The sequence below is a fragment of the Epinephelus lanceolatus genome, chromosome 18 (genome assembly GCF_041903045.1).
Source record: "Epinephelus lanceolatus isolate andai-2023 chromosome 18, ASM4190304v1, whole genome shotgun sequence".
NCBI lineage: Eukaryota > Metazoa > Chordata > Actinopteri > Perciformes > Serranidae > Epinephelus > Epinephelus lanceolatus.
Window position 1 is genome coordinate 13,183,709 of NC_135751.1, and position 15,917 is coordinate 13,199,625.

Below are 15,917 nucleotides of genomic sequence, written 5' to 3' on the forward strand. Positions count from 1 at the left end.
ACGGACAATTTAGAGTCACCAATTAACCTATCCCCAACCTGCATGTCTTTGGACTGTGGGAGGAAGCCGGAATACCCAGAGAAAACCCACGCTGACTTGGGGAGAACATGCAAACGCCGCACAGAAGGGCTCCCTCCTGGGATCGAACCAGGAACCCTCTTGCTGTGAGGCGACAGCGCTGACCACCACACCACCATGCCGCCCAGTTTTTATGATAATAATAATGATAATAATTGTGCTAGTATGTGTAACATACCACGCTACTAACATATGTCACATGACATTTAGCGTCCTTTTTTAACGCCAAACCTTGATGTTTTATTCTGAACCTCATCACGTACTTTTGTTGCCTTAACCTGTAGAGGTAAACTGACAAACTAAGCTTTATACCTGTGTTCTGAATTTATTTTGAAAAGACAGAATGCATGCAACGAGCGTAAAGTGACACACCATCCCTGAGCATCCAAAACTCACCCAAGAGGGGTAACCAAGCTGCATAACGAAGCATCAATATTTGAAGAGTTGGGAGTGAAAACGTGTTGTGGAGAGAGGTCTGGCAGATTAGTTTCACGTGGCAACAGGGATTTTGAAATCGGTAACATGCACATAGTGGAAGGGGAGGAGAAGTCTGTCTGAAATAGGCAGCCAAAGGCAGGCTTATATGTACAGGCTACATCCTGTTCAGACTAGGCTGTGCTGAACTTGTGTTAAAGGATTTTATAGGTTAACTCCATATGATACATTTAATTTAAGGTCACTTGCAATGCAGGATCAAGGTGGCAACTGTTGGCTCATGAAAAATGGCACGCCCTTTAGAGATGTTCAGTCTCTACTAAGATCCACATCTACAGTTGCTACATACAACCAGCCAGGAAATAAAGCTCCGATACAGAGACATGGTACATGATGTACAAATTTATTTGGATGCATCTTTTCAATCTTTCAGTCAAGCAAGAAAAGGACAAATCTCTTGCTCTCCAAAAAAAACAGAATAAACACCAAACTCTGACCCCGCCTTCCCCCTAATTATTTTCATGCAATCCATTTAACGTGTCAGTTTTTTCTGCCTGAGTTAAACATGAAACATATCAGAGCAGTTCTCACCGCTGCCGCAACACTCCATCACATTGTCAGTCAGAGCTGATTAGCATCAGTCAGTTTGTTAATGTTCTGGCTCCAGGGCCTAACGAGTTAATCAGCTGGCAGGTTTCCTCGAGGGCTGGACTTTTCTTTATGGCTCCGAACCGCTTTTACCCCTCATGGTGTCTTCCTTCAGCTCCTCAAAGCTCTGCAGCTCCTGCCAAGGTTTCAAGTGACAGCCATTCTGTCACTCTCTTCCTTCCTTGTTCCACTTGTTGGGGAGGGAGGATGAAGTCACCGACAGTGGTGCTGAGTGTGTGTGTGTGTGTGTGTGTGTGTGTGTGTGTGTGTGTGTGTGTGACAGTGTGTTGGAGGGGGGGGTGCTGAGGTGATAAAAAGGGATGAAGGAGGAAATGCAGGCAGATCCACAGACAAGGAGGGAGAAAGACGCTTTCTGAGGAATCACTATAAACAGACAGAGACATGCCTGAGCCCCAGAAGCCAGGTAAGCTGGTCCAACCTGTAGGATTATCACAGAAAACTCACTGAGCAAAAACAAAAAAAAAGTGGGAGCTGACGATGCTGTGAAATGTTCAGATAAGTAAAAAAGAAAATAACAAAGAAATTCTGAGCCATTCTTGATAAAATGACTGAATTTTAGACAAATGAGACTGAAACAAGACCATTAAACAAATTTAGGTTTTTATAAGATCATTAGTATTTCTTTTATTTATAGTCCACTGGTGATGAAGCAACACTGACATAATGCCAAGATGCCACAGGGAAACTTTTTCAGATATCTCTCATTATGGAATTTATTAGTTTGCACGTAAATCAGCCCTGTTAAACATGAGCAGTACTCTGTAAACTGTGGTATGAGTCTTAGCTTTCATTAGTTGGTGACAAGCTCATGTCTTCATTAAGTTTTCATGTTGCTTTCTCTTTCACTGACTGTGTTTCTAAACTACAGTTGGACTGTATGTCTGTCTCCAAAGCTGTGTTTTAACAAGTATGGACAAAAGTGCAAAGGATGAAAGGGACACCAGCATGACTTACTTGACTTCAATGTTTCAGTATCAAATATTTATAATGTTTGGTTTTAGCTTAGTATTTTTTGTTTTATTTGATTAAATGTTGGTCATCAAAAAGTAATTCAAAGAAAAAACAACAATGGAAAAGGAGCCACTAATGGTAACAATAATGACTCTCATAGGGACGAATGTGTTGTGTGAGCGGAAACCTCAGGTCCTTGAGGTTTTGTGGCCAAAGATTATATTTAGTATAATGAGGAAATATGCTGCAACATTTGTTCTAATTGGTCTAAAGTCTTAAATCTGGTAGTATGGACATACTTTGGGCAATTATCTAACAGTACAACTTTGAATTTCTTTAAAAAGTCACACTTTTATCAATAGTTTAAGTCCGGATTTTTGAACACTAAGAAAAAATGCTAACATATGTTTGATATTCAGCTTTTAATGAGTTCATAGATACCAAATACTTGATTGTGCACCTTGTAGTTTCTGAGATGTAGCCATTTTTTCATTATACTGCATTTATATATTCTTTGTTCTACTTGTTATACTTAGGGCACATGGTACTACTGTTTTTTGTCCTACAATATAATAGAATATAATAGACAAAACAGTAGTTCTCATTATTCTAAGAAAGTATAAACCCAATGCTGTGAAACGAACCCAATGAACCCAACTGTTGCTAGAGTTTTGCTGGAAACCCTTTTTGCTGATTTTTACATTTAGTTTTTCATTTTTTGTCGACTGTAATTGATAAAAGAGTTCAAATGAATGAAATTGGAGTTCTAAAATTTCATAAAATCAAAAGCAGGTGTTCAAAAGAAAGTAAACGCCTTGTTTCATCACTGACAAGCCTTGTCATTGCACCATAAACGACACGTGTGAGATTCCAGCAGCATAGCGTAACGATATAGCCTACATGTGATGTGCCTTTGATACCACACTGTAATATGTGACATTAAACTGTACAGGCTGCAGTGCGTGCGGTAATGTTTGTGTCAGTCTGAAATATGCTCCGCCACCTTTGTCAACTGTGACCTCAAAGCGTCGTAAATCAGCTGTTCACTTGAAACCTGAGAAACGAGCGCATGCATGAGGAGAGGAGGGAATGAAGGCAGGAGGAGAAGGAGGAGGAAACGGATAAAAGCGAGAGAGATGAGCGGGATGATTTGTTGGAGGGACCTCTGCCAAGTCAGGTGTAACTACCTTGCATCGTATCTCGGCACCTCAGACACCTAATCTATCTGACCCTGATTGCCTCCCTCATTCTGTTACGCTGTCTCCCCTGCTGGCATCCATCTCCCCTCGCCAATCTGCACGAAGTTCACCATATCGCTGTTATTGTGTGGAAAAACTCCCCCCTTTTTTTTCTTGTGGATTTCAGTCGAGGTGTCAAATTCTCCGTCATAGGCTGATAGAAATTCGGTGATCTCTTTTGCTTATAGGGCTATTTCAAACTCCTATTTGCAACAAACAAAAGGTATCTTTCTCAGTTCCTTAAAAGTTCACGGTGGAGACACATGTCAGCGCTGACGTGATGAAAGAGAGCGCGGAGCACTTTCCCTTTTTATTCTCCATCACACAGTAATTCCATCCCTACATTTCATTATATCTTACCAATGTGACACCAATCCAGTGTCGTCACATCACATATATCATATTCCCGACACCACATTAGTACCTTCTCTCAGGCTCCTCTTGTTCCTCTGATTCCACCCATCCCAAATCGCTGCCCCTCTTTTGAACTTCATCGTACTTTGGAGCCCCTCTGCCCCTGTCGATCAGCTGGTTACAGCTCATGTGACTCCCCCCTTTGGGTGACTTGCTCTCCATGGTTAAGGACTGAAGAAGGCGCAGGGATCAGGAAGAAGCACACATCCCAATAAACAGCCACAAGAATAGCTCCCAAATGTAGGAGCCTTGTAGACGCCTCTGGGAATTGGAGGTGTGTGTCCACTTGGTAAGCCCCTAGTTGACCCATTAAAAAGAAAAAGCAGCCCAGCAGGATCATTGTTTCCTCACAGCAGCTATGGATTATTGACTTGTTTTGTGTGATGAACCAGTGGGCTCTTTGGGACGAGCCAGTTACACAATAATTAGACCTTGTGCACCAGTGTTGATGCTGATAGTTGCAGGGTGCCAGGGTGGTGGTTCTCTGGCGCTGCTCCATTGCTGAGTGTGTGCAGAAATAACAACCCAATTTTTTAATTACCAGTAATAATGCCAGAGGCCAGCATCTCTACCCAAACACACACCCCCTCCCTCCCCTCTCAGGACGCAGCACAGCAGCTGCCAGTTTCACAGAGACAGACTTTTGCTATGGCTTTGATCAAACAGTCGGACTTCAGTTGAACGTTTCTTTGGACAAAAGGAAATGATTGTTCTCCTCACTGCTGTATGTCTCCAACAGGTTACTGCACTCTTAAAAAATGCTTCCCCTTGTCGTTACTTGCTCCACAACAATGTTGGTGTCATTGATTGTTACCATGGGAACACTGGTCAACAGGTGTCTGATCTCACTGATCATGGCTCTTAGTTCTGAGTTAGCTCCAGAAAAGGGTGGGTAGTTATTTTAGGCTTAGGTCAGTCTTGTCTTATTTGCATCAGAGTAATCTAAGGACATTAAGGGCAAATTTAAGACTGGGGCTGATTTCACAAAGATATTTTAGACTGGTCTGCAGTGTTAGGCCAGTCTTAATTAGATTAGATTAGGTTTCAGGCCTAGAAAGTAAACCGTCCTAGTCCCTGGCTAACTCAGACAGCAAATAACAACAACCAAAAATCAACTTGGCACATCATTTTGAGATTTCTAACTACATTTTGGAAGAGACGCAGTAACCTGTTGGAAATATACAACAGTGAAGACATCGTCAGTCATTTTTCAAACTGTCCTGAGTCTGACTGAGAAGTTGGCAGAAGCACTGAGTCCTGCCATATTAAAGATTTATTATGCAATTCTGCAGAAAGATAGATGATTTGCGAGTCTTTTTCCAGGGTCGTCAAATATGATCTTGGGCCAGTCGTCAGACCAAACCACCAACCCAAATTGTCAACGTGGGAATGAGACTCAACAATCAACTATGGGCTTTCTAGACCCCCTCCTCCCCTTAGAATGCCAATTTGAGGGACTTTGACTTATATTTAAAAAGTGATACTTTCCCAGCATAGGAAGAATAATGAGTGACATAAGTGTATGGTGATTGGTCCAGGCATGCGTGTATGTTGATTCAGCGCTGCAGCTATGGGCATGACTATGCAGCCAGGTAATGCAGATGTTTGTCCCCCTGTCAAACCACCCACAACTGGGGCACCCAGTAGCTCAGTGGGCAGAGCAGGAGTCCCATGTACAAAGACAATGTCCTCGCTGCAGCAGGTGCAGGTTCAGTTCCTGCCTGTGGCCCTTGCTTGCATACAATCACCTTTCTTGCTCAAGAATCTGTCCTGTTGAATAAAGGCAAAAGCCCAAAAAAAAAAATCTTTCAAAAAACATAAAAACACCCCCAAATGCTGAAAAATGCCTGTTCAATAGTTCTCCCATAGAGGAACGTATACTGTCTTTGCAGAGTTTGTAAAGCTTGTGTCCTTTCCTCTGTTATGTGTGAGTAATGGGACAGTCTCTTTGTCTTATTATTTATTTATATTTATCTTAAAGAAAAAATCTAGCATTGATAATGAAAATATCATTCACATGTGTGTGTGTTTGCCTCTATAGTTAGTTCTATATTGTAATATATACTGATATTATGTAGTTGTCTCAAAAAAAACTGTTAGCTGTGTAAACAACATATAGCACAAAATACAAACAACATCTTGTAAGGTAAAAAAAAGTGGGGATTAAAAACAGGATGAATTCACTGTGAGTGAAGTCCAGGCTTTACTGAGTATATAAGCACAGGTGGAAATACAACATGATTTTGACTCGTCAAGGCAAAAGTGACGCCGCTATCCCTGCTGCTGGCCAGCTTACACTATGTCACTTCAGCATTCATATTGGCGGTGTGATTGCAAACAGGAAAAAAAAAGCCCTTGAAGGTATAGTTCTTAAGGAAGCTCCTTAGTGGATAGTTCTTCTCAGGGCGCCCCCAGAGCGGTTTGGTTCGATAAAGCCTTATCTTTCTCCCGAATTAGCCTACATATTGTATCTTTAAGAAGCAACAGCATCCCAGCTCTGCAACATGTCTGCACTGTGCTGGGATTTTATGTTAGTAAAAGTTTTTTGTATTGGCACAATCAATCTCTCAATTTTCCCAGCATGATGCCCTTGTAAACTCTTGAATTCTTCCAGAAGACCAATATTTTCTGCTGGAGTGAATAAAGCTGAGTGGTCTGACAACGTTCCTTGTTCACCCATGTTTTTTAGTTTGAAAAACGACCAAATTATATAGAATGTATGGCAAATTAGTCTCATGGAAGGTAGTAAAGAAGCAGACAGCTTTGAGCGACAGATGAACCCCTTTAAAAATATGTTTCTGAAACCGCCCCAGCTGGACATCGTCTTGTTTTTGGAGAGTAGCAGTTGTTCAGTGGAAGGTTAAACCGTCTGTCACCTTATTGGCTGCAGGCTAGCAAGAGTCTAACATCCTATCACCCCTTCAACCCCCCAAACTGCACGTCGTACAACTGGTCCAGTGTAGCATTACCTCATACCACGGCTATCATCAGGTTCCCACAGGTATGCGCCCTCTGCTTGATGGATTACAGACAGATGCAGAGCAAAACGACTGCGCTATGAGGTCCTACAAAGCGAGTGTGAAAAGTTAACTGATATATCATTAACAAAGTCTCTCCAAACAAAGCCCAAGTGGTGTGCTGTGCTGTGAATACACACCCAGAATGTTCTCCTTATTCTGAAAGCTTCCTCTGTGATTTGAGAGAGGCCTTGGCCTATTTGGAGCGCAGGCAAGCTGGAAGACAAAAGGAAATGAATGGAAAGCCGAAGTGGTTGACAGCTTAATACGGTATTTAAAGCCGCCTTTGTTTACCGAACACCACAGATTCCTCATCCCTAAATTAGAGTTGCATTTAGCAATTGTTTTCTCATGTTGAGACTGCTTTATTCACATAATAACAATTCATTCAAATCGTCAGGAAAGTTTACAGCAGTGCCATAAAATCTAATCTCCAGTTTCGCATCCCTTTTATTCCTCTTCCAACCCTATTACCAAATCCTTTCCTTTCTCCTCCGTTGTTCATCCATAAATCTTCCCCCTCACGTGTGGCAGAGAGAGCAGAGGAGGGGAGAGAGACATCGCCGGTGGAATCCAAACAAGCCATAATTCTTATCATCATCACTATAACCAGTGTTATATACAGCGGTCCCATCCCTCACATCCCTCCACGGGCTTGCGTGTCTAATCCCTCAGTCCTCAGCCACAACAGGCTTAATGCATGACCGTTACAGCATGCATAGACGAAACAACACAGGAATGTCAACACCTTTAAAGCCTTATCAACTTGTCTCAGTGGGACAAACATCATTAGTGACCTTTTTCTTTGTGCAGAGGTCTCTGCAGAGCTCTGTGCTTGCTCCTGAGATCAACATGAAACAGAATACATTTTGGATGGCTTCCTGCGACAATAAAGTAGACACACAGTTGCCACCTAATATATCAGTTTATAAAAAGACAAAAGAACAGCCTCCAATCAAAGTGACAACAACAGAGCTTAAACAATTAGACCAGAGATACTCAACTTACAGCCCGCAGGCCAGAGAGGTACCGGGTGGCTGCTGACCATTTTCTGATTCACAACAGAAATAGAGCGAATCGCAATGTTTGTTTACAGTAACTTGCAGGTAGAAAACCCTTATGTCTTGTGGGCTACATAAAATGAAATAATGCCAAGCAAACGCTGCCAACGTTTGTTTCAGCCACGTAAAAAGTTCCACCCAAAACATTAATATCAGTTTTAGTGTACGTTCATCACTTTACCTTGCCATCAGACAGCTTTTCCTGACAGAAGCCTTTATCTCAAAGCCACCAGACTCCACTGACAAAATCAATCATTTTATTTTGTAGGTCTGCTGCTCCCTCCATCGGTTAGTGTGTAAGGTAAAGTGGTGAAAATATTCCAAATATAGCGTACACTTAAATTTAGCTAAAATACGTTTTACTGTGGCCACAGCAGTACATTGTTTAGTTTCCATGCCGGTAGAATTGGCTTATCAAAGATGCTAGCAAAGCAACACAGTACATAAAAAAAAACTACAACTAAAGCGTCACATTGGTCAGACCCCCATGTTCAACTATGAATCTTTAATCTTTACAGTGATGGCTGAGAATGACAACAGAAAAAATTGCCAGTTGTGGAGTTGATTGTTGTTGTAAACCAAACATTGTAGGGATGCAGTCTATACATTGAATCACTCTGGGAATTTTTTGTTGTACCGAATGTAGGCTAATAAGGGTCTAGAGTTCATAAAAAAGAATCAAAATAGAGCTTGTTGTATATAATTTAAAAAGTGCCAGTGGAGAATATCCCGGACCCCCCAACAGACTTCTGAGCTAAGCCCTGAATCTCCTCAAATTCTAGAAACGTCCCTGTGTACACCGGACCTGTGTAGAGCTGCTGCTATTTGCCTCATTTATTCATTTTTTTCTGATAAAAATGATTAATGTTTGTTTATTTACTGGCCCCTGCCATCTTGTCTTTTTGCAAACATGGCACCCGGACGAAGTGAGTGGAGTAGCTCTGAGTTAGACAGTCCTTCAGTGCAGGGCTGCAACTAACATCCATCCATCCATTTTCGTAACCGTTTATCCTCTTGAGGGTCGCGGGGGCACTGGAGCCTATCCCAGTTGACACTGGGTGAGAGGCAGGGTTCACCCTGGACAGGTCACCAAACTATCACAGGGCAGAGTCACCAATTAACCTGCATGTTTTTGGACTGTGGGAGGAAGCCTGGAGAAAAGAGGTGCCTACCACTTGTCCACCGTGCCACCCTGCAACTAACTAATAGTAACTAACTAATTTTCCGTTATTGATCATTCTGCTAATTATTTTCTGGATGAATTGGTGCATTGTTTGATCTATAAAACATCAGAAAATTGCTACAAATTCCATCGCAGTTTCCCAATGTCCCTCAGCCAAAGGTTAGGTCTCCAAAATGTTTGCTTTGTCCAACCATCAGTCTAAAGTCCACAGATACTCACTTTCTCACTTCACTATCATAGATGGCTATAAAACAATATCAGAAATAGTCACTGGAAAGGCCTGAAGCAGACTGATGAGATTCAAAGTATTTTAATAAGTAGCAATTATGATACAAGCTTGTTTCTCGCATTTAATCACCCCAACTCAATAAATCCTTTAAAAAAAGGATGACAAATTTGACAAATCACTGCCTCAATTGTCATCTGTAATTAACCTACATTTTACTCTGCCTTTTTTGGAAAGAGCTTATAATTAATGACTGAAAACAAATGATATTTGTGTGAAGATCTATTATCAGTAAAAACAGTTTAATCCACACAGGATAGAACAGACAAGCTGGGTGAAAGCTGAACATTAACAGGTTCTGGTGGAGATTTGTTAAAAAAGAAATCCTTTAAAATATTTAAAATATTAAAAATATTCAGTTTTTTTCCTCCCACTTTACTCGTCGAAGCGCAGCAGACAAAAACAAAAAGTAGGTCAGCCAAATATGCAAACACGTCTCCTGTTCCATTCCTGGTCAGTGTGTTTAAAACTGGGAGCTCTTACAGTGCACACTGCGCAGAATAAGCAGCTCCCTGACACTTTCACTCGCAGGTGAGAGACCACAGCCGAGATGAAAACTGACATTTGGTCAATCAAAATCAGCAGCTGCCTCTGTCTAAAATGTACAGTGTGTAAAACAGAGTAGAATAAAATTCAGTAGCAGTATGGTTTCTGAGAAAAGCGTTGAATCCTCTGGTATTTTTCTTTGGGAGGCATGTTGTCTTACCCTGTCTGTTAACCTAGAAAAGTGTAAACTAATCAGTGAAATGCTCCTAACTGAATCTTAATTTTTAATTGTGTATTAGTAAAATAATCAAACAACACTAGTGTGGTTATTATTTGTGATATGATGCCCCATTTCCAACTTGACAGTCACTGGGATCACTGGAATATCTGTCATCTGATGCTGGTTTTACAACAACCATTACTAATCTGCATGTCAAGCTACTATTTAATCGTTACTCTGAATTTATCCCCTTGCCTCCTCGTCCTACACAGGGGTGACACTCTATTCGGTACATGATATGAGTCAGATCATCAAGACTGTCAAATTAACTTTGCAAATGATTGAGTGATAGAGAGGGCAGAGGCTTAAGTGTACCCCGATTCTGCCGACAGCACCTCTCTCCATCCTCATCATAAAATGGTGAAACTTCATCAGTCACGCTCTGCCCCCACCATGGATGCCAGCCAAGTGCCAATAATACCATTGATACTCATCCACACACTTGGGCTTATAAATAGATTGAATATTAATCTTCTCGTTATGCTCTGCTGCCAATATTCCCCATTTTGATGTATATTTGAATATTATGCAAATACAAAAACACATCTCTGTCACACCATCATGTGGTTTAAGTACAGTGGCAGCAGCTTGGCCGCGTGTGATCATCGGGCATAATAATAAAATGAGTTGCTTTTAAAGTGGGATTAAGGTGCTTTTAGGGCGTAGAGGGATTCCCTGTTGAATAGCGCTGGTAAATATGCGTATAAATTGGAGCGGATTGGAGTTTTAGTTACTAAAATCATCCCTCAGAAGCAGAGCTGCTCTTAAAGTAGGAGCAATCTGATTGGTTGAGTTCAGTCTAAGTAGGTGGAGGGAAAGTTTTTAGCTCTGAAGTTCATGATTAAATTTTAAATTAAATTTCATAATTAAAATCAGCAAATCTAGCCAGCTTGTGACTGTACCAAGATGACCAGGCTTAAAGGGGCATTACAGCAATTTAGTATTGCACTTGCATAACATTTAGGGACTTGTAAGAGATGTTAAAGATAGAAATATTAACAGCAGTGCAGTCCCTAATTAAGCTCCAATAATGCTGGATTCTTCACTTCCTATAATGCAACTTGATAGCAGGCTTCCTGTTAAAAATATTCTGTCTCTAAGCCCACGCTAAGATAACCCTGAGGACACCACTGGGGCTATTTTTACAAACTTTTTAAAGCTTGCTGTAGAGAAATCGAAGATATTTTATGACCGTTTTTACGGGTTGAGTAGTAGTGCCCCCCTAAAAATAATACTCCTGTTACACCTTTTCTTTTTACAGAGCCCATCTAGGGTCACATGGTAGTAAAAAAAGTTGATGTGTAAATCTGATTTGGAAACTGAGCCCTTTTGCAATTTGTGCATGCTGGTACCCTTTTGACTGCATAAAAAACAATGCAATAATTTCTGTTTAACAACATCTAAACTAATTTTATCCAGTGACTTTGGGATCTCTTTAAAAGTCAAATGCACATGTTTTGGTATTGTTGGAAAGACAAACTTTTTGGCCTCTAGTTTCACAGACGCAGGTGCGCTGCGCCAACTGGGTGTGACCAGGCGGATTTTGCAAGTTTGGCACACCGTGTGCGCTGGCGCAGCTACTCCTCTTTCCCACCTCCAGCCCTCCTACCTGCACAAGTCGGAAAGGGAGGAGAGAAGACGTGGAGTGGGTTTTAGGCTACACAGCCAATTCACATCACACCAATCAGATGAGCCCCTCTCCTTGCCCTTAAATGTGCCGCGCGAAGGCGTAATGAGAGTTTACTCAGTTTGCCATGGCAGAAGAGAGCAGCAGCGTCAGACAGCCAAACTTCTCCCAGGAGGAAACTGATGTTTTGTTCTGGGAGGTCCAAGCTCGCAGTGGGAAACTGCCCATTGGTCCAACAGCCCATTGGTTCGACATCCCATTGTTCCGACCATATTAAACCCATTGTTCCGAAGTCCGTTCCAAAATCATCAAGATGCCCTGTGGTTAAGGTCTGGTTAGGTTTAGGCACAAAAACCACTTGGTTAGGGTCAGGAAAAGATCATGGTGTGGGTTAAAATGAAAAAGAAAGTGACAAACACATAAGCTGTGAGCCTGCTCCGCCTCAAGCCTTTCCCAGCTGACCCAGAGCCGGTCGCGGTGCACCATCAAGGTAGAAATATGCCCGCTGGGAGCTGTTCAGCACCGCGGACAGTCGGACTAATGGGATGTCGGACCAATGACATGGACCTCTCGCAGTGTCCGAATATACGGAACTGCGAGCAGACCTCCACGGGTTTCCATTACGTGTGCCAAACGTGCTAAATGGTACCAATTCCCTTTGATCTGACATCAGATGTGACAGGACAGTCGATATAGAGATACATTTATATGCTGATTGCAGATAGTTGCATTGAATAGTGGTTTTGTGGCTATTTATTGCATCGTTAATGTGCCTGACATTCTGGAAACCTGCCTGTGAGGTTTTGGTGACGTGTGTGCACTGTCTGCCGGTCAGCCAAACTTCAACTATACCGGCTGAGCTCCCCCTGCGCTGACAGTAGACCTGGTTTCAGCTGGCGAGCTTTTAGCGCACCTTCGGCGAAGCCTTTTGGCACGAAACTGTCACTGCACCAAGCTGGATCTGTCGACACCTCCCCCTGCTGCGCCGCCACACCCATCTCAGCGCACCTCAGTCTGCCAAACTACCAAACTGAGCACGTCTTGGGTTGTGCTGCTCGAAACTAGCTCTGCACGGGGTTCGCCACCCTGTGCCACCCTGCGCCACCCTGCGCCTTGCCGGGAAACTAGAATTTGAACCCGTTCTATTAGAGAAACACAGGTGTCACTGGAACTCTTGATGTGGAACCTTTCCCATTCCTGCACCTTAACTTTGATTTCCGTGTTTACTATCAGCTTCTGAATAGAACAGATTCCAACTGTGATACTTTGGGGTCAGCCCTATGTTCCCTCAGCTGTTTGTATGATATCCTGTGAATTCGTGCTCCATGAATTACGTTACATACTTAAAGTAAAATGACTCAGTTAACATTAAGTTATGGAGGTTTGGTTTCGTAAAGTTATTTAGGTTAGGTTTCAGAAAAACACTGTGAGGTGAGGACATAGCTTACATGACCTGTTTTTAGTGACTGATCAGCTACCCTAACCTGCCCCCCTTACAGGGACCGCTTGTGACCACTTCCTTCTTTACTTTCTTCAGCACTTTAGTCACATGATCATAGTTTTCCGACTTACTGTGCATATTCCACAGGATATGTGCGGATTAAGATGCATTTATTTTCATAGTAAAATATATGAACAGTGCATGAGAACAGCTTGCCTCATGTTCCCTCAGCATTGGAGCCGGCCCTCATAACTGGGTTAGGTTTAAGGGCTAGGTTAGGCTGCCCATGTTATTACAAGGGTGAAAACATTACCTCATTGGTGGAGTTACTGATCTTAGGAAGGTGTTTTAGAGGCTTAAAATGTTCTAATATGATTTTACATAATTTTCTTTTGAATCTTTTTTCTGTGATAACAGCTGCACAACAGAACAACAAACAATGCTAAAGGCTGATTTATGGTTAGGCACTTCACACTTTTGAAGAGTGTCGCTCGAAAGAAATGACACAGTCATGCAACATTTTCAATTCATGCTACGGTGAAAGGTTTCAGTAATCTCCATGGTAACCAAATACCCCCTGCATTTTTTTACAATCCGAGTCTATTTCTGTTGCATTTAGTAAAGAGTATCTGCACAGGCTGCTATTTAAAATCACAGAAATACCTGCTGTATATATGTTTTTACCTTACTGACCACATATTCATTGACTGATTTGGGGAGTTTTTCCTTATCCGCTGTGAGGGTCTTAAGGACAGAGGGATGTCGTATGCTGTAAAGCCCTGTGAGGCAAATTGTGATTTGTGATATTGGGCTTTATAAATAAAATTGAAATTGATTGAATTGATCAGTTCCCAGAGCTGTCTGTGAGCAACAGTTCCCCCTCACTTGTAACAGAAGGCTGAGATGTAACATCAATGAATTAATAAATATGAACACTGTTGATTTCCTCCCATGGTGCTGGCATGATCTCGTTCAGTAAGTGTCTGCTGTCAGTCGTCCTGGTGAAGACAGTTTGGTCGGCCTCTGTCCTCTCAGTGCAGAAACTGCTGCTGGCAGTCGGCTGTCTCTGTGGACAGAGACGCTGAAAGCAGGTCTGAGTCGCTGTGGATTTAATGCTATCTCCCTGGCAACAATAGCAACACCATTCACATCGTGTAATGAAATATGATGTTGTCTATAGGCTTAACTTAATATAATATAAATCATTTTTATATAAAACCAGGTTACAAAATCTTGCACATGGATTGTGAATTTGAGGGCAAGGATTCTATATCTGCTCACGTAGATTTACACATCAGGTATTCTTTCTATCATGTGACCCCAGAGGGCCTCCATATGTTTTTCATTGGGCTTCAGTTTACTTTAACGAGAAAATGAAAAAGAGCGGCTAGATGTGTCTTTGTGGAAACGATCGTGGAGAGGCAGACTTTTATAGAATATAAAGTAAACACAGACCTACATGTGTATGTGAGATAGTTTTAGCTTTAATGTGATCAGTTAAGATGTTATTCTCTTGTGTGGTTGCAACGGACAGTTTTTCTTTTGCGATGTACCTCAGGGCTTCTCTTCGCTCTGCTTTTTTTCATTGGCCATCTGCTGACAAATAAACTTTCAGCAGTAAGAAAATATTAGACACAAGTGATAGGGGTGTATTATGAGAATTATCCTGTGGTTCTTTGGCTCCTCCAGAGCAGATCTGACTCCCAGAAGTAACTTAAAACTGCAACCTGCTACTTGTTGGATCTGCATATATACAGCTTCACTCCCACACATAGTAACACGAGCGTATAGTTTCACCTGCGACTTGCACACTTGTCCAGTGTCGAGAGGTGCAACTGGGGTGCTGTGTGTAAAAGGGCACCAGGCTACTGCATTAACAAAGTATGAGCCGCGGGAATATCTTACCACCAATTGGCGTTGTGCTGAGCCTGAGAGGAGGCCTTGCCGGCCCCACTCTCTAGTTAACACGTCTGCTGCTGCCATAGCTTACGGTTGTAGACACGCTTAAGTGACTTAATGTATTCAGCAGTCCTCCAACATCAAGCTCCAGTAGAAACAAAACCACTTAAGTGGTGCATTCCTCAGCAGCAGCAACATTAGACATCCCTTAAAGACACAGCTGTAATACAGCAGTATTGCATCAAAACACACATTCAGACAAATGCATATATGTGGTATGTGTGCCCTTTTTGGCTTCGTTCAGTGATGAGAGAGAAAGATTTCAAGATTCAAATGTTTGGCTTGGCCTGACTCCTTTGGCTTAACTGACTGAACAAGCAGGAGACGTACGCAGCAAAGGAAGACAGGGAAATGTCAAGAGAGATTAACGAAGCACATTCCACAGAGGTTACCCTTCAAAAGCAAAACAGGGGGAGAGAAAGAGAGAGAGAGAGAGACTGGGTAGAAGATGAGCATAGAAATGCACATCTACTCTTTGCCTTTAAAGTGTTTCTGATGTTTGTTTTTCAGTGTGTGATGAAATAGTTCATAAACGACATCATACAGGTTGTTGGTTATCACTGTAATAATCTGTCATGTCAATTAATTCATATAACATTGTATGATTATGACATGATAGATGATCAAATTTGTTAGTTTTGGGGTGTTGGGATTTTTACTGTGGTATAGCATAGCTGGAACTTACTTCAATTTATTTAAAAAAACAAACAAACTACAATTTGAAATGATTTTAAAAATCTGATTAGCAGAAATTTTTGATTCATGCACTTTTCATGAAAATCACTTCCTGTC

General features: G+C 41.8%; 1 protein-coding gene across 1 annotated transcript in view; it reads left to right on the top strand.

The window, feature by feature from the left end:
• Positions 1–1,548: 1,548 nt before the first annotated feature.
• The window catches only part of mybpc2a (myosin binding protein Ca), a 77,822-nt gene continuing 63,453 nt past the window's right edge, over positions 1,549–15,917 (top strand). The window contains exon 1 of the mRNA XM_078161461.1: positions 1,549–1,585. Coding sequence (XP_078017587.1) covers positions 1,564–1,585 — 22 coding nt within the window. The 5' untranslated portion in view covers positions 1,549–1,563. The remainder of the gene's footprint in view (positions 1,586–15,917) is intronic.